We start from the raw sequence: 21807 nt of genomic DNA, 5'->3' as shown, positions 1-21807 counted from the left end.
AGAAAACCTGAGAATGAAAGCTAGACCCTAAGCCCCTGACTCTTCCCATAATGGAAAGTGAATCAATCATGGAATCTAAGTTTGTGCTTGCTCTTGGGATCACAGCTGAAAATGTCCCTTCAGTTCTAGGCCCTCCAATCAAAAATGGAAGGCAGGCTTGTTCTGGGCTTCTGGCACACAAGGACCTTGTGTAGAGGAAGTTCCTCCTTTTCTTTCCTGGATCCCAGGGTTCAGCCTCTCTTGTGAGTCAGAGTGGGTAGTGGATGGCAGGGTGACCAGTGGATCCAAATAGAATGGGAGCTGTGCTAATGGACTTGCAGCTGGCAGCTGGATACCAGGGTAGGTGGGAACTGGTAGGGCCCTCTGATTACCCAGCAATAGGGAGATTGAGTTGGAGCACCTGCTGGCTCCACCTGTAATCAAGTCCGCCCCACCTCCTCTGCCCCTGTAACAACCAGAGGTATAAATGGGGATCTGAGTTCACTGTGTCAGATTCCTGCTTCCCAGATCTACCTGTTTGTCTCTGTGGGCACCACTGCTGAAGACACACATCCATCTGTTCTGCAGCCCTGCACCATGAGGGAGATTGTGTACATACAGGCAGGCCAGTGTGGCAACCAGATTGGCGCAAAGGTGAGCATGGCACTGGCCTAGGATCCAAGTCTCAAATTTAGGGGAAGGAGAAAAAGGATGGGGTTGGAGTGTGGAGGTGGTGGTGGTCATGGCTAGGCTGAGGTAGGTGGGGCTCCATAGTGGTCCCTAACCTTCTGCAAATGAAGCCCCCCAGATAGCTTCTCCAATTTCCCTAATTTGTGTGGCCCTGGTGGGTGTGGTTTTTAAGCAAGGCTGGGGTGGTTTCAAATCCCTTGCATGTCTTAGTCTTACCTGAGACTCAAGGCTTTGTATTTAGTTTCCTGGGAATAGACTAATGCACGTTTGGTCTGGTTTGAATGAAAGGAATGCAGTGTCTTTGAGCTGAAAGATACAGAGAATTCCCTTTGTGTCAACTGATGAGTGTCAGATAATTGAGAACAGTTCTTCTACCTTAATGCAAATTTCTCTGAGTTTCATGCTCCATCTCAGCTCCCTTAAGTTGGGTGTTTTCTAAATCATTGGTTGTCATGTATGCTCTGAGGACACTTGGGGTTCTGGAGACCCTTCTAGCTGAGTCTTCAAGTTACTGCTTTGGTAATTTCATGTCCATGGAACGCCAGTTACTCATCATAGAATACAAACAGAATATGGTACTGCATAAGATGGAATACTCATAGGAGAAACCAGATGTCTTCTATTCAGCCAGATAAAAGAGATTAACAAAACTAAAATACCACCATTTTCTGTGCTTTTTTTAATTTAGAAAATGTAATTATTTTTTACAAATATATTTGTGTCAACAGGACATGAGTTTCATAGTTACTTTAAAATGCATTTTTTGGACAGTTAACATTCTAGGTAATAATACACTTCTATTTCCATCTCAGTTTTGGGAAATGCTAAGCGATGAGCACAATATTGACTGCACTGGCAACTACTATGGCGACAGCCATTTACAGCTGCAGAGAATCGAGGTGTATTACAATGAGGCAGCTGGTAAGTTTCTTCCATCTTGTTTCCCATACCATGGCAAAATAGTTCCCAGGGGAATACTAATGAAAAGGAAGGAGTTCCTGCCTTTCTTATGGTAGTATTGTAGTTTTAATTTGGGACCTTGATCTTATAAGTCAAGTGCTGTACCCAACTGAGCCACTCCACCAGATACTTTGTTTTAATTTTTGAGTATACTCTTGTGAATTACCCCAGGAAAGCCTTATACCTGAGTTCCCCGTACCTCTACTTGCTGACTAACCACACCTGGATTATTTTTTTCCGGTCATGGAGCTTGAACTCTGGGCCCAGGCACTGTCGCTCAACTCTTCAGCTCAAGGCAAGCAGCTCTACCACGTAAGCCACAGTGTCACTTCCAGTTTTCTGGTGTTTTATTGGAGATAAGAGTCTTGCAGGCTTTTTGTGCCCTGGCTGGCTTTGAACCATGATTCTCTGATCTCAGCCTTCTGGGTAGCTAGGATTAAAGGCGTGAGCCCATTTCACATAATTAAAAATGAGACTGCCTAAATATGCATTCTAAAACAATTGATAAAATATAATCCAATGCCATTTGGTTGTGTGCTGATCATCCTAAGCTCAAGCCTGGGCACTAACTATGAGCTTCTTTTATTTTGGGTAGTTTCTTGGAGATGAGTCTCCCAGCCTTTCCTGCCCCAGCTGACTTCAATCTGCGATGCTAAGGTCTCATCTCAGATTTTTGAGTAGCTAGAATTACACCCTTATGCAACCAGAGCCCAGTTACATTGCCTCTTTAAAATACAGATTAAATTTCTAAAACAATATTTTGAAAAAGAAAATTTAAAAAATTTTAAAGAGGGATGTTCAGTCACTAATATATATGAGAATAGTCCAAATCACAAAGCATAAATAGTCTCACCCTGAAATCTATAACATTTCTGGTCTTGAGCATTTTGAATATGAATACTTAGCCAACAGTAAATTACTTTTAAGGTTTTTAAAGTAAGAAAACATTCTTGTGATGTAGAAAAAATCAATACTAATTTGTAAACATGGCTTTTAAATGATTCATATTGTCTTTCCTAACATAAACAGCCTAATTGAAGTCTACAGAGTAGATTTTCAGTTTTTGTAACTGTCAATGTAAAGTTCATTTAATTTTATATTGAGTTTCCATTCTACATTATTGTATACAAACAGAATCATGGATAATTGGCTTTCCTGTGTATTAATCCAATGAACAAGTACAAACAAAATTCCAAAGCTATTTAATTTATGTGAGTTTTATAGATCTACATTTTGGGATGTCCTCACCTTGGTATTTTGTGTTAATATTGTTGAAGTAACATACAAGGTTTTAATCTTCTGATTCCTTGGTTGAGAGTGGTTGGGTTGGATTGTGTCACTCCTATGAACAGAATTTTAGGTTGTGTCTTTATTAGATCCTGTATATCCAGCAGGATGGTCAGTTTTCTTCATGTGAATGTTTAGGAAGGGGGTATTCTAAAACTGGTGTTTACATCATGTTAACTGCTTTCCCTTGGGCCAAATCATGTTAAATGGGAAATTGCAAGTCATTGCCCAAGGTTGCTCTGAGTATTTGAATAAAGGGTATGTGCTATTTGATAACCATTATTGAAACATTGTAAGACAAGAAATATATATATTGTATATATGTTTTCTCCAGGAAAGCCTTACACTTGAATTCCCTTACATCTACTTGGTGAATAGCCATACCTGGCTTTTTTTGGCCCGGGGGGGGGGGGGGGGGCGGGGTCGGTCATGTGGCTTGGACTCTGGGCCTAGGCACTGTCTGTCAACTCTTCAGTTCAAGGCAAGCAGCTCTACCTCTCGAACCACAGTGCCATTTCTGGTTTTCTGTTAGTTTATTAGAGATAAGAGTCTTAAGGACATTTCCTGCCCCAGCTGGCTTTGAATAGTCATCCTCTGATCTCAGCCTCCAGAGTAGCTAGGATTACAGGCATGAACCTGGTTCATTTCTTGAGAAAGGTAATTGGGGAAGGGAAGGGATAGTGGGAGAACAACAAAGGAGGGGGTAACAATTTTTGACAAGAAACGTTCTCATTTCCTTACTCATGTAACCAACTCCTCTATATAGCACCTTTACAATAAAATAAAATTAACAAAAAAGAGGAAGTTTCTTGCTGATAGGCACTGGTGACTCATTCCTGTAATGCTGGCTACTTAGGAGGCTAAGAACTGAGGATCATGGTTCAAATCTTGCCTGAGCAGGAAAGTCCCTGAGACTCTTATCTCCAATAAGAAAACTGAAAGTGGGGTTGTGGCTCAAGTGATAGAGTGCTAGCCTTGAGCTGGAGAGCTGAGGGACAGTGTCCAGGCCCAGAGTTCAAGCCCCACGATGAACCAAAAATAAAAAGGTGTTGTCACCTTTCTTTTGCACCATTAGACTCAAAGCCTGATGCTCATCTTTGCCTCCTGTGTAGCTGAGATTTCAGCCACCATGCCCAAAGCAAAGGAATGAATATTCATGGAAATAGACAACTGCAAACATCCTTAAAGTTGCTGAAGCCTCTTGCATGGGGATTCATGCTCAAGATATCTTTTCTGTTTCCATGTCTTAAATGCTGTAATTTTTGTAATGAATGCTGAGAGTCACTTAGAATCATAAGCTCTGCCCTAAGTTCCTTGTCAAGTATAGGCCTAAGTCAACTCTTTTCTCACAGGCAACAAATATGTTCCTCGGGCCATCATGGTGGACCTAGAGCCTGGCACCTTAGACTCAGTAAGATCGGGACCATTTGGCCAGAGCTTTAGGCCAGACAACTTCATATTTGGTATGTCATCATGGTCCATGGGTCCTAACATCCAGGCACTCCAGTGCTGGGCTGAGCCTTTATCCACCTAGATATTCTCCTCAGCTAACCCACCTATTCCAGTCCACGGGAGTCATGCCCCTGGCCACTCAGACAGCTCAGATCAGTGCAACTCTGTAAGTTCTCCATGACAAAGAAGCCTCTGAAGGGAAAGAGCAGCAAGCAGAGAAAGCCACCAACAAGGTTTCAGCACTGCTGGTCATTTTAAAGGCCTGGCAATAACAGAACCACTTCAGGACACCAGAAATCAAAGCACAGCTATGTGTGAGCAAGGAGCAGACAAGTGATTGCAGTTTAGCTTCCCTCTGACCACACTGTGCTTCTGTCCCTGTTGTGAAAGTAATTACATTTCCAGTATTGAGGCAGGCTCAGTTCTTCATTTCTAGAAGTACTTGATTTGGGTTAAAATGTATTTTCCTCCACACTCTCTACTTTTCTTTAGAACCTGGGTGATTTGTAGGGTCCCAGATACATTGAAAACATTTCCTTTATTTCACCATAGTGTATCTAAAATAATAGCAAAGGTTGGCTCACAACACTCCTTTGTCTTCACAATAGGACAGGCACAGTCATTATTCTTGGAGTCTGTGTCTCATCATGTCTTTATGTCTGATAGGCCAGAGCGGGGCAGGCAATAACTGGGCAAAAGGCCACTACACGGAGGGAGCCGAGCTGTTAGAATCAGTGCTGGATGTGGTACGACGGGAGTCAGAAAGGTGTGACTGTCTCCAGGGTTTCCAGCTGGCTCACTCCCTGGAAGGTGGCACTGGATCAGGCATGGGCACCCTGATTCTCAACAAGATCCGAGAGGAGTATCCAGACCGCATCATGAACACCTTCAGCATAATGCCCTCCCCCAAGGTTTCAGACACCGTGGTAGAACCTTACAATGCGATCTTGTCTATCCACCAGTTGGTGGAAAATGCAGATGAAACTTTCTGCATCGACAATGAGGCCCTGTATGACATCTGCTTCCGCACCCTGAAGCTGCCCACACCCACCTATGGAGACCTGAACCACCTGGTGTCAGCCACCATGAGTGGAGTCACCACCTGCCTGCGCTTCCCCGGCCAGCTGAATGCAGATCTGCGCAAGCTGGCCGTGAATATGGTGCCCTTCCCCCGCCTACACTTCTTCATGCCTGGCTTTGCACCCTTGACCAGCCGGGCCAGCCAGCAGTACCATGTTCTCTCAGTGCCCCAGCTCACCCAGCAGATGTTTGATGCCAAGAACATGATGGTCGCCTGTGATCCCCGCCATGGTCGTTACCTGACAGCAGCTGCCATCTTCCGAGGCCGCATGTCCATGAAGGAGGTGGATGAGCAGATGCTCAACATGCAGAACAAGAACAGCAGCTACTTTGCAGACTGGATTCCCAACAATGTGAAGACAGCTGTATGTGACATCCCCCCGCGTGGCCTTACGATGTCGGCCACCTTCATCGGCAACAACACAGCCATCCAAGAACCCTTCAAGCGCACCTCAGAGCAGTTCAGTGCCATGTTCCGGCGCAAGGCATTCTTGCACTGGTACATGGGAGAAGGCATGGATGAGATGGAGTTCACTGAGGCTGAGAGCAATATCAACGACCTGGTGTCCGAGTACCAGCAGTACCAAGATGCCACTGCTGATGAACAGGGGGAATTTGAAGAAGACTTGGTGGAGGAAGAAGTTTAAGACTTCCCATTGGTAGCAGTGCAACAGGACTGTCAGAACCTGCCTACTACTTCTCAAATGAATGGTGCTTTCCTGAGATCCTGTTGTCATGCATTGAGGTCCCTGCTGTGTATCATCATGCACAGCCTTTCCGGTCAGGAACTAACTGATGGTGAATGTAAAAATGCAGATTTCTTTTAAATAGTATTATTTTAAAGCCCTATTTATATAAATAAAGAAGTATACATTTTGTACTCTTGAGTCCTTATTCTTTAGAATCCCTTTTATTCTTTCAATATATTTGAAATATAAAGTTGCCCAGCAGGATTTAATCTTAGCAATATAGCACTGGTGCTCAAGAGGAGTTTCAAATTCATGGTGTTCCTATTATTTTGAACAGGAGGATGACAAGTGCCAATGTTGTTTATTTTCCCTGGCCCAGTTTTAAAGTTAGCAGTCTCTCAAAAGCATGCCAGTAGCATAAAAGCAGTTTGAAGAGAAAGTAAACCAGATTCAGATGTTAAAATTTTCCTAGTACCAAAGTGATGTTTGGAATACTGAAGGGATTAATGTTCAAGACTTGTCTGGGCACTGAGGTAGCAGGGCCTCTTCCTCCTTTATTCTGACACGGGACTTGCTTTACCTGCCCCCTAGTATGCATTCCTCTTTGGGAATGGGACCACAAAATGCAGGTATGAATACTGGCCATTAAGGATCTACTTCTCCTTCAGACAACCACAGGTTCTGGTCTCATGCCCCATCAGAGGGATTTCATTCACATTCCCCAGAAACAGTAGCAGGAACCCCAATCCCTGTGCTTACGGTTCAGTTGGCAGCGAAGCAGCACTCACAAGATGAGTGCAAGATCCTCGTTGCCAGGGTAGTTTCTCAAGTCATCTGGCAGCTCTAAGGACACAAGTGAGTCTAGCTGTTTGAGGGAGTGAGTATCTGACCAGTCCCATAGTGTATCAAGATCTGCTTGATTCAGTACTTACAAGTCAAGGAGTGGAAGGGAGACATGGCCCAATGACCCATTCTCATACTCATTTTCCAGCATTCGAAGCTGTCTGAGGCCCACAGAGGGTTGTAAGGGAAAAAGATCCAGCCTGTTGGGTATGTTTACTTTACATGAGTGAGACAGAAATCTCAATTGCTTAGAACCTACACAATGGCCAGGAAGAGGGTGAACACTTCTGTTTTCACCAGAGGCCAAAATCATTCACTGGTTCTTTTTGCCAGAATCTTTCACTCTTCTTGCAGTGAGGCTCAAGGTAGGTTGTCTGTGTCAGGCATTCCTCCATGGCCACCAATAACTTGTAAGAGCCCCTTTTTCTTCAGAAACAGGACCTATGGGAATCCAGCAACTTTTAGGAAGCTCTAAGGAAAGATACTACTGGGTGAGGTGCAAGTTCCTTGTTTCTAGTAAAGTTGGGAGATGGTAAGTTCCCTAAGCTTTCCTATACCAGGCCTGAGGTTGGGGTAGGTTGGGGAGGAGTGGGGTAGAGATCTTTAAGCCAAGTTGGTCTTACTCATCAGAAAGTAAACTCCCAGAGAGACTGATCTGTGACTAGAAGCCTCAGGGCAGATCAAAGTGCAAATAGCTTCCAATGTGGGAGTCCTAGGGAGTAGGTGTGGGCCAGGAAATTGACATCCCTGCGTCTCTAGTCCTGGAACTGACCAGGTTGGATGACTCCAAATCCTTTAAGGCTGCTGGGTCCAAACTGAAGGCAGGCCTGGCCAAGGCACTCTCATTCTTCAGTGGGTTAAGGATTGAGGCCAAGTTGTGGTGGAGGCCCCACCCAGCCTATTTACCAGTGTTTGACTAAGAACAGTTTTGTTTTCTCTTAAGTACCCATTTTTGAGTATTTTCTGGTGGCTTTAGCTTATTTCTTTACACTTTTGAAGAAGTAGTTCTTGGTTCATAATTAATGACTCATGCCTCATCCCTCAGAAAACTCCTGTTGATAATTTTACCAGTAGATTATCATGTATTTCTCAGACATGGCTTTTGTTTTCTCCTAGCCAGAGCTCTGCACACATTGCCACACAAGCTAATGTTGAAGTGACTCCTATAGACAGGGTGATTATTTTGTCCAAATGCTAAGTGCAGCATCTCCCTTATTCTCATGTGCCTTGGTAATTGTATCAAATAATTGAGTCCTTGACTAGTATAAGCAAAGCTCTGGGTAAAGATGCAGCTCAGTGGTAGAGTACATGTCTGGCATGCACAAAGCTCTCAGTTCAGTACCCAGTACCAAAAGGAGGAAAGGTAACAAATGTTAGGCTCTGCAGATGATATATTAGGAGTCAAGGCAAAACACCCAGATTGGCATTGAGGAGTTGTGTCATGAGGGAACACTGGTAGAATGTTTGTAGGTGGAAATAAGAGAGTCCCTTGATATGTGTACCCTTTTAGAAAGCAGAGGTAGGAATGGGGGATGAACCTCTGGTAGAGAGCCTAGGCCATCAAAGGAAGAAGCTGTGACATGTATGTTGCCCTAATGGGACCAGAGTCTAAAGTGGCACCATCATACCAGGCCATGGCTCTACAAGAACAGGTTTGTCAGAAGAACCTTCTTGCATTGGAGTGATTTATTTTGACCACTTTGGCCTTGTTAATCATATTTCCTTATGCTGTTTTCTTTTTTCTTCCAACTTGTCATACCTATAGCAGATCTTGTCCAGGAGACCCATTCTCTCTAATTTCATTCTCTAAAAGTCTCCCAGTTTATAGCTGTACATATCCTAGACCAAAAAAGTATGGGGTGGATTTTCTGTCAGACATAGATTGAAACTGAAAGGTATTTTGAAGTAGACTTTGACAAGGTTCTGATATTGACATCGTTGTGTTGATAAATCCTGGAACTGACCAGCTTCTGGTCTAATTCTGAGGTGACAGTGGAAGAGAACTGGTGATAGGAAATCACGGACCAATGTGATTTCAAACCCTTGGCAGGTACATCTCCATTCATGGATGTGCTATCAGCCAACATACAGATGTCTGTTAAGGAGAGATGGCTGGGAAAAGGAAATATATTGGCGACAGAGGAGACCAGCCTTTGGACAAGTGGTTGCCTTTCAGTGTGAGGCAGACAAAGAGTGCCTATGGATACAGAGATATTTTCAGGAAGCAAGACAGCTTCACTCACATCTTGTTATCCACAAAATCATCTGAGAATAACTCTGTAAACTCAGAGGTGAGAGACATGTGCTTTGTGCTTCTGCACCACTGCTTTGCTGCGTGGCTCTATACGTTCTTCTGAAACCTCCTTCTGAGCTGGCCCACAATGTGCCCAGGAGGTGGGAAGTGGAGGGGACTTGGCAGCTTGGCTGCTAATCACTGTGGCCACACTGACATGTGGCAGTACACATGTGATGGGCATCGGCTCCATGCTAGTTGTATGTGCCCAGTGGGAGCTTTGGCTATTACTAGGAGAAAGTAACAGTTCCTCTGTCGTTGGGCCATCTCCCAGGTCAGGATGTCTTCATCTGCAGAGGCTGGAACTTTGCCATAGCTCTCATCTTGACAGGTTTCTTTCTGTTTTTCAATTTTCTCGTTCTTTCTTTGTTTCTTTTCTTTCTTTGTTTTTTGTTTCTTTTCTTTCTTTGTTTCTTTCTCTCTCTCTGTCTCTTTTTCTTTCTTTATCTCTTTGTTCCTTTCTTTCTTTCTTTCTTTCTTTGTTCTTTTTCTCACCATGGGTCTTGAACTCTAGGCCTAGGAACTATCTCTCAGCTCTTCAGCTCAAGGCCAGCTCTCTATCACTTGAGCCATAGTGCCACTATCAGTTTCCTGGTGGTTTATTGGAGATAAGTATCTCAAGGGCTTTCCTGTCCAGGCTGGTTTTTAACTGCCATACTCAGATCTCTACCTCCTGAGTAGCTAGGTTGACAGTCAGGGGCCATTGGTGCCCAGCTTGACAGGTTTCTTATTTGTGCAAGATAACAATGGCCATGTTCTGTCCTGTGAGGAGTTTCCCTGTCATCCTACAACACTGATGGTCTTAGTGTTGTGGCAGAGCACACAGTAAGGGGGCTTTCTATGCATGCACATTGACTAGTATCTGAAAAGGCAGCTTGCAATGGCCAGGAAAGCTCCACAATTGCATACATCTCAACTTGGACTGGGCATGAACAAATTTTAAGTTCTAGTGTTGGTTCTTTTCCTTTGTGCACAGCTTGAGCAGGTTGTTTCCAGATGCCTGTCATTTAACTCAGTTACTCAATTAAGTCATCTGCTCTTTCTATGAGTCTGACTTAAATGACTGCTTATCAGAGGCCAATAACTGATTTTAAGGCTAAGTGAAACACAGCTAGTGCTCAGGCATGTTGAGTAAGAGTGCTATATATATAATGTACAGCTGCATGGTACTTGTGTTGTACACTTCTCATATCTTCACTGAATTCTAACTATTTCTTTTTGGGTCAGGGTCCGGTTGTGGGGCCTGAACTCTGGGCCTGGGCACTGTCCCTCAGCTCTTCTGCTCAAAGCTAAGACTCTACCACTTGAGCCACAGCGCCCCTTCTGGCTTTTTTCTTTTTGCTTATGTGATGCTAAGGAATCAAACCCAGGGCCTCATGCATGCAAGGCAAGCACTCTACCAATGAGCCACCTTCCCAGCCCCACTCTAAATATTTCCTATACAGAAGAAAGAAGACATTCATTTTTGGCTTCTTTGCATAGGTATCTGAATCCAGCTAATGAGCCCATCTTACATTTGTTGGGGTTTTTTTGGTAGTTTATGGTTTGATTGAACTCAAAGCCTCATACATACTAGGCATGCACTCTACCACACCTCCAGCCCCCTTCTTGCTTTAAGTATTTTAAGTAATTTTTGGGCATTGCTCTTCCCTCACATACACCTCCCTCAGAGCTGGGATTGCAGGCATGAAAGACCTAGCCACAAGTATTTGGTTTGAAATGTTGTAATCCCATTGTTATTCTGGGTTCTCTAATTGGAGTTTTGTGGTATAGTACTAGAAGGCAGTGCCTTCTTACTTGACCTGAAATTATAAGCCTTAATCAGTGGACATAATTCTGCTCTAGACAATCAGAACCTCATATAAATGTGTGGACACTGCTCATTGTTGAACCATAATTCAGGATATGTTGCATGATTTTAAGCCTCACTTTTTATACGCACTCACTCGCGCGCGCACACACACACACACACGCACACACCATTGTCTTCTCTGGTGACTTTGTACATTTTCTGTGAGACCACCTGTGTCCTCTCCTGTGCATCTTGGAGCTTCTCTCACCAATCCTGCTATTCTCCAGCCTGTTCCCTCCTCCACTGTCCAGTCTCTGACCTTGAGAGAGGCTGAAGTTTTGTAGTACTGGGATTAGAAAAAGAGAAAAGTTAGATACACACATTTAAGCAGAAACCGCATCTCTTGAACTTTTAGGTGATTTTAGATGCACGTTTTCACCAGATCCTCACTCCTACTTCTTCTACTAGCCTCCCACTGCCATGTTCTTCTCCTGGCTCCCACAGAAGGCTCAGCTGATATTATAGGAAACAAAAACATTGTGCTTCTGCAAAACCTGCATTGCTGCTGCTTTGAGTGAATCTATTTTTGTCATGAGAATTTTTCTTAATGGAATATGGGAGAATCAGAAAAAATAATTATTTAAAGCAGTTTCACTTAAAACCTTTTTCTTTCTTACTCAGTTTATTTAAATTAACTTATATGCCTAAGAGGGACATTACACAAAACCATCTTTCTATGTATATTTTTTTTGCTTCTTTCTGTGGTGTCATGTTTCAAATTCCTTAAACTTTTTGACACTAAGATCCTCATTGTTGCAAATATCCAGAATGGAAGGGAAGGGAAATGAGAATGGAGATCAACTAATATCTTACATTGTCCACTGTCTGGGGCTGCTATTTCCACTATTGGAATTGATGATGGCCAGATTGCAGATTCATTGTCATGAAACAGCCCTTACATCATTGATAAAACTGAGTAGCTTGGGTTCCAATTATAGCATTGGGCTTTTGGTGTCTGCATGAGTCTGAAGGACCCAAAAGCAAGCTCCTCTGCACAGAAGTGAGGTATCCTCTCCTGATACAGTGAGATAGTGTGGGAAGTTTTCAAAGGAAGAGGCTATTACTCAGCATTCCTATATTAGAGAATTTGGAGAGAGAGAGCAAAACAAACCCATAAACTGCCCCTAGAACTTGACTTCTTCCCACTCAATCCTTCCTCTTTCAGATAATAAAGCTGAGTATGCTGAGGAAGGCAGCACACTACTACCTAATTCAGATCTTGTTGCCTGGATTTCCTAGACAATTCCTACTCCCTTCTGTGATGGTCTGACTTAATATCTGACCTTTTCAAGTGTCTTCTCAGAAGGAATTCTGTCTTCAAAAACTAACTTTGTGGCAAATCTTTAACTCAGTTCACAGATAATCCAGTGGGAACAAATACTAATTGAGTATGCTGCATTCTACATCTTTTAATGATTATGGGCTTTAATTGTAAGTTTTAAAAGTTATATATAAAAACCAGGAGCCAGCTAGTGCATGCCTGTAATCCTAGCTACTCAGGGGTCTGAAATCTGAGGACTGCAGTTTGAAGTCAGCCCAGACAAAAAAGTTCATGAGACTCTTATCTCCAATAAACTACTCAGAAAAAGCTGGAAGTATTGTTGGAACTCAATTGGTAGAACACTAGCCTTGAGCACAAAGAGGCTCAGAGACAGTGCCCAGGCCCTATGTTCAAGAACCATGGATAGCAAACAAAATCCTATATATACTTAACAAAGTTTTACACATCTTCCTCTTTAGGTCCATCATAATCTCCTACCACAAGACACACTGCAGCTGGAATTTTGTAGTTCATGTTTCTCCAGCTTTGTGGCCTGGGGAGGTCTCTCCTGACAGGTCATTTCTACAAAGTTTGATGGGTGGCTGTGTTTTAACAAACTGAGTTCCTGTTCAACTCATGTTTACAAATGAATACACACACCATCATGGCACCGTTCCTCTGAGCAGGGCTGCTGGTGAATTTAGCATGGATCTCTGAGACACAGACATAATTTCATTTGGCATTATTATTAATCCAGGCAAAATATAAATTGCAGCTGTAAAACATTATATCAATCCCATTGAAAACCTGGTATTGATTTTCTTCATAGATTTTTGAGACCAGAATTTTTTTTTTATATTGGTACAAATATATCATGGGATAAGCATGGAATAGTGGACAGTTTTTGATTCTTATGTGTTTATGTACAACAGTTTTATCATTAAACCCCAGCTTTCTAACAATGCCTTGGGATATCTCATTTAGAATCATGAGAAATTAGTGTAGCTTGCTCATTTAAAGGAATCAATTCTCGCATAACACAAAAACATTACTAACCTTGGGGGCAAATGACAAGGCTGCGATGAGGTCAGCCTCACCTAATGGACTACACCTCACACCAGTTGCTGGAATCTGCATCTGCAAGCCCTGTTGTCTTGTGTTATGTACAAACCTCCCAACCTCCCTCATTACAATATAATCTAGCAGGAGGCAGATGTCTACATCTGTAATCCTAGCTACTCAAAAGTCAGAAATCCATCCATACAATCTTGACCAGCTCAATTAGAAAAGTCTGTTAAAATTGAGCCTCCAAGTGATTAGTACAAACAGGACTGAAAGTGTGATTCAAATAGCCAAGTGCCAGTCAACTAAACAGAAAACCCTGAGTTCAACCCTCAGGACTTGTAGGGGGTTGGGGGGTAAGGGGAGAGGCAGCACTATATTCCATCTTGATAGTATTCAGAGGACGGAGAACTAGTAGGAAGTGTCTCAATGACTGTTGTCAGTCAAGCCCTGGCTTAGAACTCTGTGTATGAAAAGTTGTAGTTGTTCTTCAGTGGTCAGACTCAAACTACATAAAAAGAATAACTTTGTATGTAGGTAGGAATAAATTTATGCTTTGGCCTACTGCGTGAAATCAGAACAAGAAACCACCTTTGAAAACAGAATCAGCTTTATGGGAGGAGGCTGAGGAAGAAGCTTATTCCCTATATAGTATAGCATCAACCTCCCTGGAACTACAAAGCCTGTAAAAATAAACTCCAGCAAAGCATTGGCTGCGCCTTATGGCAAGTTTTTGTCCCCTGCTTAGACCACCTCCCCCCATGGCTGCTTTGCTCTCCAATTTCCTGTGGCAGTAGCATCCACCAGCACATAATGGGATACCGGCAACGGGATGCTTGCTGATCTTTCTTTCCAACCTCATGTCTTAAATTAGTCTGGCTCCATATCCCTAAGTTAATTTACTCCAGTTTATAAGACCTTAGAAAATACCTGTTGTTTCCAGATTCAATGTGTAAAGTCTCCTAGCAGGGGCAGGTTTTATCCGTTAGTCAATAACCGTTCAGTCAGTACCAGACAATCTTGGTGCTAAGTTCACTCTAAATTTTCCCTTTCTTGGACACAAGAAATCCCTCAAGTCACTGTGATGCTTGGGTCTTCAAAGAGAGAAAGTTGGAAATGCTACATATATTGATCAGAATGTCCTAGAGGCACCGTAAATACCAAAGCAGTTCTGGCTATGTCACCTACAACCGGTGGCAGCAGTCACCCTTGTATGATATCCAGGCTGTAGGTAAGCCTTTGAAACCTGCAGCAAGTAGATCGACAGACTACATTTTCTTGGAGGAGGCTTTTTAAAAAATCTTAGTTTTTATGATTTGCAAATTTTCTCTTTGGCAACTTGCAATCTAGAATAGATTTTTGTCATCTGCTCACACATGCAATGTTTTTACTTGTTCCCCATTTACTTTTTTAACTTTAGAAACTTGGTGAATACTTTAATTCAGTTTAAGAAGCCTAATATTGTAGCAGTAAAGGGCCCAGCCATTGGAGTAGGAGCATCCATATTGCCTCTTTGCGATGTGGTTTGGGCTATTGAAAAGGCTTGGTTCCAATCACCCTATACCCCCGGACAGGATCCAGATGGCGGCTGTAATGTTATTTTTCCCAAGATTATGGGAGGCGTGTCTGTGAGTACCTTCGTTGAAAAATTATTTTAGACAATGTCTTAAGGACCTATGGTTTGGATGTTGTTCTACTCAGAGTATCCGGTGTGTTCTTTGGGAACATTTCATCAATGTACTTGGTTGATGTACTGCTGTGATCCTTCCCAGGGGAAGGCCATTCCTCCCATGAGGAGCCTCCAGATCTGCATAAATCACACTGATATCCAGTTTTCAATCAAGAATTGTTCTCTAACTTCACAAGCTAAAAGCTGCCCTTTTAAAGTGGCAGTGGGAGGCCATGCACCAGTTGCTCACACACACCTGTAATTCTAGCCTTTTGGGAGGCTGATACCAGAAATGCAGTTTGAAGCCAGTATAGGCAGAGAAAACCAAGAGATTCTTATTTTAGTTAGAATGGAAAAAGCCACAAGTGGACCAGTGACTGGAATGGTAAGAGTGCCAGCCTTGAACAAATAATCCAGGTTAACAACCAAGGGACCTGAGTTCAAGTCCTAGTATTCACAACGCCACCCCCTGCAACTGTACCAATACACCTCTGCCAACAAACACACAAAAGCAATTAGGGATCAAACTTGCATAAATAAAAGAAGTGAGGAGATGGGTTCAGTATAAATTTGTGGTTCATTTTTTCCCTATTGAAATTAGCCCAATCATGATGAGAGATTGTATTTGCATTTTCTCAATTACATACACCTGTTCCTTAGTTCTAGAGAGAGACTGAGAGAATTGGTAGAGAAGGGCATCCACAGAGATTGCACTCTGTTGAAGGGAGGGACTGGATGTCAGATTGGATAGAGGAACAAGTGAAACTCCTTTAGCTCCATCATTGAGTGCCCATAGTTTGGCCTGGCCAATTATCATGATGCTGTCTTCATACCCATCAATGTGGGGAGTGCTGGAAGACCACTATATCATGGAGAATGGCTGTAGCTGAGGGAGTTGCAGAAGGAACTGAGAGCCCACAGCTGGAGTAGCAGTACCTCCCTTTGGGGTTCATAACTACGTTTACCTCTGTGTCACTGGGACCTACCTCCTCATGCAGAAACATCCAGGACCTGGGGGTATCACTTCCTTAGGGAGCCTACAATGAGAGGAGATAGACAGTACAATTTCAGGCAGTCTTGGGAGCAATGAGAGTACAATGAAGAAGAAAATGTGTGTATCCTCTCTGAAATTTCAGAGGGTAAGAGTAACTGAGGAGAGAGAGTTGTCAGTCACTGCTGAGTGGGTAGGATTGAGAAGGAAGGAACATTGGAGCTGGGAGTGGCCTGTGCAATCCTAACTATTTAGGATGCTGAGATTTGGACTATCATTATTCAGGACCAGTCCAGGCCAAAAGGTGGGTGACATCTCCTCTTAAGCTAGGGATGCATATCAACTTCACTACAATAGGAAGCCTAAAATAGGTGAGTCCAGGCCCTATAATGTACCTGGATAGGAAGCAAGACCACAACTGAAAAATGACCAGCACAAAATAGTAGTGTAGCTCACCTACCTACCAAGTCCAAGACACTGACTTCTAACAGGTGTACCATGAACAAGTATAAGGTTGGGGACCTCGGTGTCTCAGTGTTATGCACAGAGATGGCTGTAGCATCTGTTGCTCTGTGGACTCCTGGCAAGGAGGAAGAGTCCTTCCACATCCCTCAATCTATGCCTACCAAGACAGCAAATGCTGAGTGGAACCCCTCATGATGTCTAAGCATGGAAGTTTGGTGGGCACTTTTGTTCCTCAAAGGAAAAGAGAGCAGGGATCTGCAGGACCAGACAGACTCCTGAGTGAGAGAAAGGCAGAGGGAGGCAATGTTGAGGTTAGCATGGGGTTTGTGTTTAGTGACTAATATGACTTCAATGGAAATGTTCTGGCTTTGATTATGACATGTGCATCTAGGGAGAGCTGGGGTAGTCCAGGGAAACACTTGTGTAAATTTTCCATAGGTTGAAACTTACTCTAAAGTCTAAGTTGTTTTTGAAAACTGAAATGTGGAGAAGTTGTAAAAAGCACACAGCCCCCCAGTACTGGCACTGTTCTCTGTAGATGTACCTGCCCTATCCACCCTTCTACTGGTGGGTGCTTGTCCCCAGGGTGCCTCATGCCCCGTCCCTTTGTGCTGCTCAATCCAGAATAGCTGCTGTTGGGCAGGGAGGATCAGGAAGCCCTGTTGCACCATGTACCAACAGGGCCTCCTTCCCTTGGAGGCATAACACATTACAGAGCTCTGCAGCACCCTATCATTGCTATGAATTGGAGCTTACAACACTTGAGCTTTGCCTGCATTAGGCCCCGACAACTTCAGAACAGCCTTTGAGGACTTCTGAGACCTGGAGGGAGAGGCCTGGAATGCAGCACCTGTTCCCATTGAGCAGTGAGTTTTCCACAAGGAGCTAACAGGCTGAGAACCTTGGGAATGAGCAGTGCAGGGTGGCTAAACCTTGGTACTCCCTGCTAACATGCCAGGCATTCACTGACCTTTATATGCTAGCCCTCTGTGCCCACCAAACCATGGCCACTTGGTGTATTGTCTGATAAGCCAGGAAGTGATTGGCCAGCAACCAAGAATGACCAGTGTCAATGGGATCATAAAGTTGAATGTACTGTCCCTTTATGAGAGATCCCTGGTAGATGTGAATGTACTGTTGCAATTGACAACTCTTTCCATCAACTCATCCCTCCATTTATAACTCAATTCACATCCTACACCCTACGCCTAGCAGTCCAGGTTCACAACCAGTACTGTTCAGACCCAATACTTTGACATCAATTAAATGTCCAGTGCAGCCCCATTTGGGGTTATTTTCTTTTTTGTCACTATAGGATGATAGTGTAAAAAGTTACCAGTCCCCTCATTGGCCTGCATGCCCACACTCTCTGAACACAACCAATCCTGAGCCATTTCTAAAAGCTAAAATTCTTAGTATAAAGGTGTCTTCTCAGAAATTCCATGCCAAGTTTTAGGCTCCTGTCTTTTCTTCACTTGTAACCTGACATACCTTCCTTGGGCAGATTATTAAGTTTTTCTGAAACTTGGCCAGCAAACTGAGAAGTGTAAAGTTTGGGCTCAGTCTCAGCCTCCTGCTTCCTTGAAATCCAAGAGTCCCACAAGGACAAGAAGGTATTCTGCCCTCACATGTGAGGACCATGTTAAGCACATGACAGAATGGGGGTAGGTCCCATAGTGCTCCACCTGACATTGAAATGCTGTTTTGTCCATTTTACTATGCTGTGTGCACCTGGCCCGACCAAATTAAGGGTAGATCTTTAAGCTCATTGTGAGTTATTACTGAAGAAGTTGACTTGCTAACAATTAAATGCTAATTCTTTCACTAAAGAATCCTTATTTCAGGAACAGGTTATGATCATTGCAAGCAATAATCTGGGGAGTGTGTGGATGTGCAATGGTATGGGAGGATGAGGGTAAAGTAGAGGAAAGACTAAGTAAATTTGGATAAACACCATCTAGCCAAATGGCATTTTGGAAGTGGAATCTTTGTACTGAATGTTGACAGTGGTAGAATTCTTGATAGTTCATTGTGTTTAGAAAGATTCAAATTTGTTTGAAGTCTCTGTAGTATAAGCACCTGCACCTTGATTAATATTCAGTGTACACAAAAAGTGCATGAGTGCATGAAATTGTACACATACACACACATACACAAATTTGGAATTGAAGAGAGGCTATTAGTACAGACCTGGGACTAAAGAGCCTGTGCTACACGAAGCACAAAGTGACCTATACTATGACAGCTGTTGCTCAGATTGTATGATCACCTTAAGCCATACTTCCAGCCCTTTTTGTGATTATTTTGAAGGTGGAATCTCAAGACTTTTCTGCTTAGGCTGGACTTGGAGCCACCATCCTCCAGATTTAAGCCTCCTTAGTAGCTAAGATTACAGGTGTGAGCCACCAATCCTGGCCTACTGCTTGTGCATTTAAGTGGGAAATGGTTAACAGCCTTGAATCAGTCATTCACACTCTTGGGAAAATTCAGGAATTCCTTTCATTGTCCTGCACATCCAGCCATTTGGAAAAGAGAAAAGCACAAGTCAGGAATGACTCCCTAGTAACAAACAGATGTGTATGGAGCTAGCTTGAAAGAAGCAAGACGGGCCACCATACCAGTATGATGGCTATAAACAGATGGCTCCAGTGAGACCAGATGAAGAGAACCAGGTAAGGGCATGAATAAAGGCAAATGGTAGAGAGCCATGTTAGAGCTATTGACTGACAAGGGCAGAAAACATAAAAAGTAGTAATGAGACTAGGCATGGGGTACGTGCCTATGATCCGCATACACATGTAGCTTAGCCCAAAGGCCTACTTAGACCCTATCTTAAAAAAAGAGAAAAGTGACTGAGGAGAACAGAGTGGAACCACTATCACTGGGTTCTCTGGACCTGAACATGTTGCCATATACTGTGTTGAGAATATACCTCCTGCTTGACTGGAGGGACTAGGATGTGGTTTCTCTAGTGTATGTTGAGAAAGAAAATGATGCTCTAAGATGGGCAAATTCAGTGGTCCTAGGGCCCCTCTCCTTTATCCACTCTCACTTTTCTGCCTTGAAGCACCGAGTTAATAAAAAGAACAATGTTTAGTGAGATTTCCAATAAGTGTTTACTTATACACCATCTTTTTACCCTAAGATGTTACTTTGTCAACCTGTGGCTAAGCAGGACATTCCACAATTTTCAGAAGCTCATGACCTGTCCAAGACTGTGCTTAAATGCCAGCCTCACTTAGGGTGATGTTGTGGAATCTTGCATGGCTTTCTGCTGAGGAACAGGTTCCTTGCAACTGTTTTCATCCCGCTTGCTTCTCTTGAAGGGTGGTGAGTCAGCCACACCTGTGCCCTCCAGCATTAGCTCATGTGCTCTGGGCACTGTGTGGAATTAAAAAAGCAGTGGAAACTGTAGTACCCTCTGAGCAATTTTCATGAAGATTGCATCTCTTGAGAAGGGAGACTCTTTCCACCGCTTGTTTACCTGAAGCCCAGAAGCCCTGGGTCTGGTTTTCAGCACTGCCAGGGAAACACAGAAGGAAGTCATCATTTCAACCCATTCTCCCCTCCTCACACTTCATGAGCATCTGGGAGACTCTTGCTGGAATGGTGCAATCCACACACTTTCCTCTGGAACCAAAATGAAAACCTGGTACAAAATTAAAGCCAGTGTAATGTGAATAAGCTTGCATTGATGTATACACTATTACATGTTGTAAAAACAAAAGAATGTTCACTTCCTTCATGCAATCATTCGAAGTCATGTGTCAGACTCACCCCGCATGACAATAATTTTGGGAACATCAAAGTCCTGGCTGCTTTGTCTCTTATAGTTATATCCATATGGTGAAACGTGATGTCTAAGATGATATCCAGCAGGAAGAGCCTCAGCCATTAGAACATGGGCTCTGTGTCTCAGGAACAAGTCACTTTTCGTAACTCAGAGAGGAAAAGAAACCCCAGAGAGCCATTCCATGCCTGGTTCACTTCCATAAGATTAACAATTACTTGGCATTATTAATGGCTCATTGTCTTGCATATGAAGAGTTCACACATGGGAGCTGGCATTAGAGGACAGAGTGCAGATAAAGGAAGTTAAAATAATAACCTCAAACCAAAGCAGACCTTTTTTAGTTCATATTTTGGGATTATCAATGAGGTTATGTCTTTCTCTTAATCACCCAGCCCATCTGCAAATTGGATCATGACCCCACACAATTCATACTTGGTGTCTACTAGCACCCCCCCCCCCACAGGATCGGGGGTTTGTGAGTACCCATCCTCAATGTTGACATTGAGGAATGAGGCCCCCTCTGTCTGCTTGCATCATGTTTCACATCACATCACTCTGCTTTCTTTCAGGCCAATGAAATGTTGATCAGTGGATGGAAGCTCACCGCACAGGAGATATATGGAAAATGTCTGATGTCCCAGGTTTCTGGCCAAGGATGTCATGGTTCTAATCAAGGAGCTTGCTTCCTGTAATACAGTTGTTCATGTAGTTGGTTCTTTTTTCCTTCGTGTTTTTTTGTTGTTTATTTTATTTCCCATCCCTTCCTCTTCCCCTTCACCCCCCCCCAACCAAAGTTGTAAAGTTCATTTTTTGACAAAACATCTTATACATCTGTATCCCTATTTAAACAATTTGTTTTTTCCCTTAGTTGGTTCTTTTACATGTTAGTTTAAAAAATAAAATCTTAGGCTGAGAAGGTGGCCCAGTGATAAAGTGCTTGCCTAGTATGCATGAAGCCCTGGGATCGATTCCTCAGTAACTACAGACCCAGAAAAAAGTCAGAAGTGTTTCTGTGGCTCAAGTGTTAGTGTGCACAAGCACTGAGTTCAGGCCCCAGAACTTACAAAAATGAATAAATTAATAGTTGATCGGCTATTGCCACTTAAGGCCATAAAAAATGGGCAACAAGGCTCAGGACTTTTGCCCCAAGAGCTTATGTCTCTGCCCACAAACAGGGTGATAAGGATCATGTGTCTCACTTTCCAATAAATATAAAACCCTGAAATGATGAATGGATTGATACAATGTGGTATATATGTATGAAGTTGCACACACACACACACACACACACACACACACACACACACACACACACACACACAGAAATCCCACTCATCCATCGGAGAGCATGATAAATACCATTTGTAACAAAGTGGAAACACTGGGAAAGTATTATATTACGGGAAGTAATCCAGACTCAGAGAACACAGGCTGCATGGTT

At 43.2% G+C, this 21807-nt stretch overlaps 1 protein-coding gene and 1 pseudogene across 6 annotated transcripts; both read left to right on the top strand.

Annotated features, from left to right (window-relative positions):
• Positions 1 to 576: 576 nt before the first annotated feature.
• On the top strand, positions 577 to 6095 carry LOC122103043 (tubulin beta chain-like). 6 transcript variants are annotated; one of them, XM_042673567.1, is made up of 5 exons: positions 577 to 633; positions 1482 to 1590; positions 3059 to 3061; positions 4269 to 4379; positions 5035 to 6095. In XM_042673567.1, exons 1-5 carry the CDS (start codon positions 577 to 579, stop codon positions 6093 to 6095), a joined length of 1341 nt encoding a protein of 446 aa, XP_042529501.1. The 6 variants fall into 6 exon arrangements, with proteins under 6 accessions (XP_042529501.1, XP_042529502.1, XP_042529499.1 ...); XM_042673568.1 differs by lacking the exon at positions 3059 to 3061; XM_042673565.1 differs by lacking the exon at positions 3059 to 3061 and having other exon boundaries at positions 4251 to 4379.
• Positions 6096 to 9088: 2993 nt separating this feature from the next.
• LOC122103044 lies at positions 9089 to 21071 on the top strand (annotated as a pseudogene).
• The last annotated feature ends 736 nt before the right edge of the window (positions 21072 to 21807 follow it).

The sequence above is a fragment of the Dipodomys spectabilis genome, unplaced genomic scaffold (genome assembly GCF_019054845.1).
Source record: "Dipodomys spectabilis isolate Male_0828 unplaced genomic scaffold, ASM1905484v1 ptg001457l, whole genome shotgun sequence".
Classification (NCBI taxonomy): domain Eukaryota; kingdom Metazoa; phylum Chordata; class Mammalia; order Rodentia; family Heteromyidae; genus Dipodomys; species Dipodomys spectabilis.
This window is presented reverse-complemented; position numbering and strand designations above follow the sequence as displayed.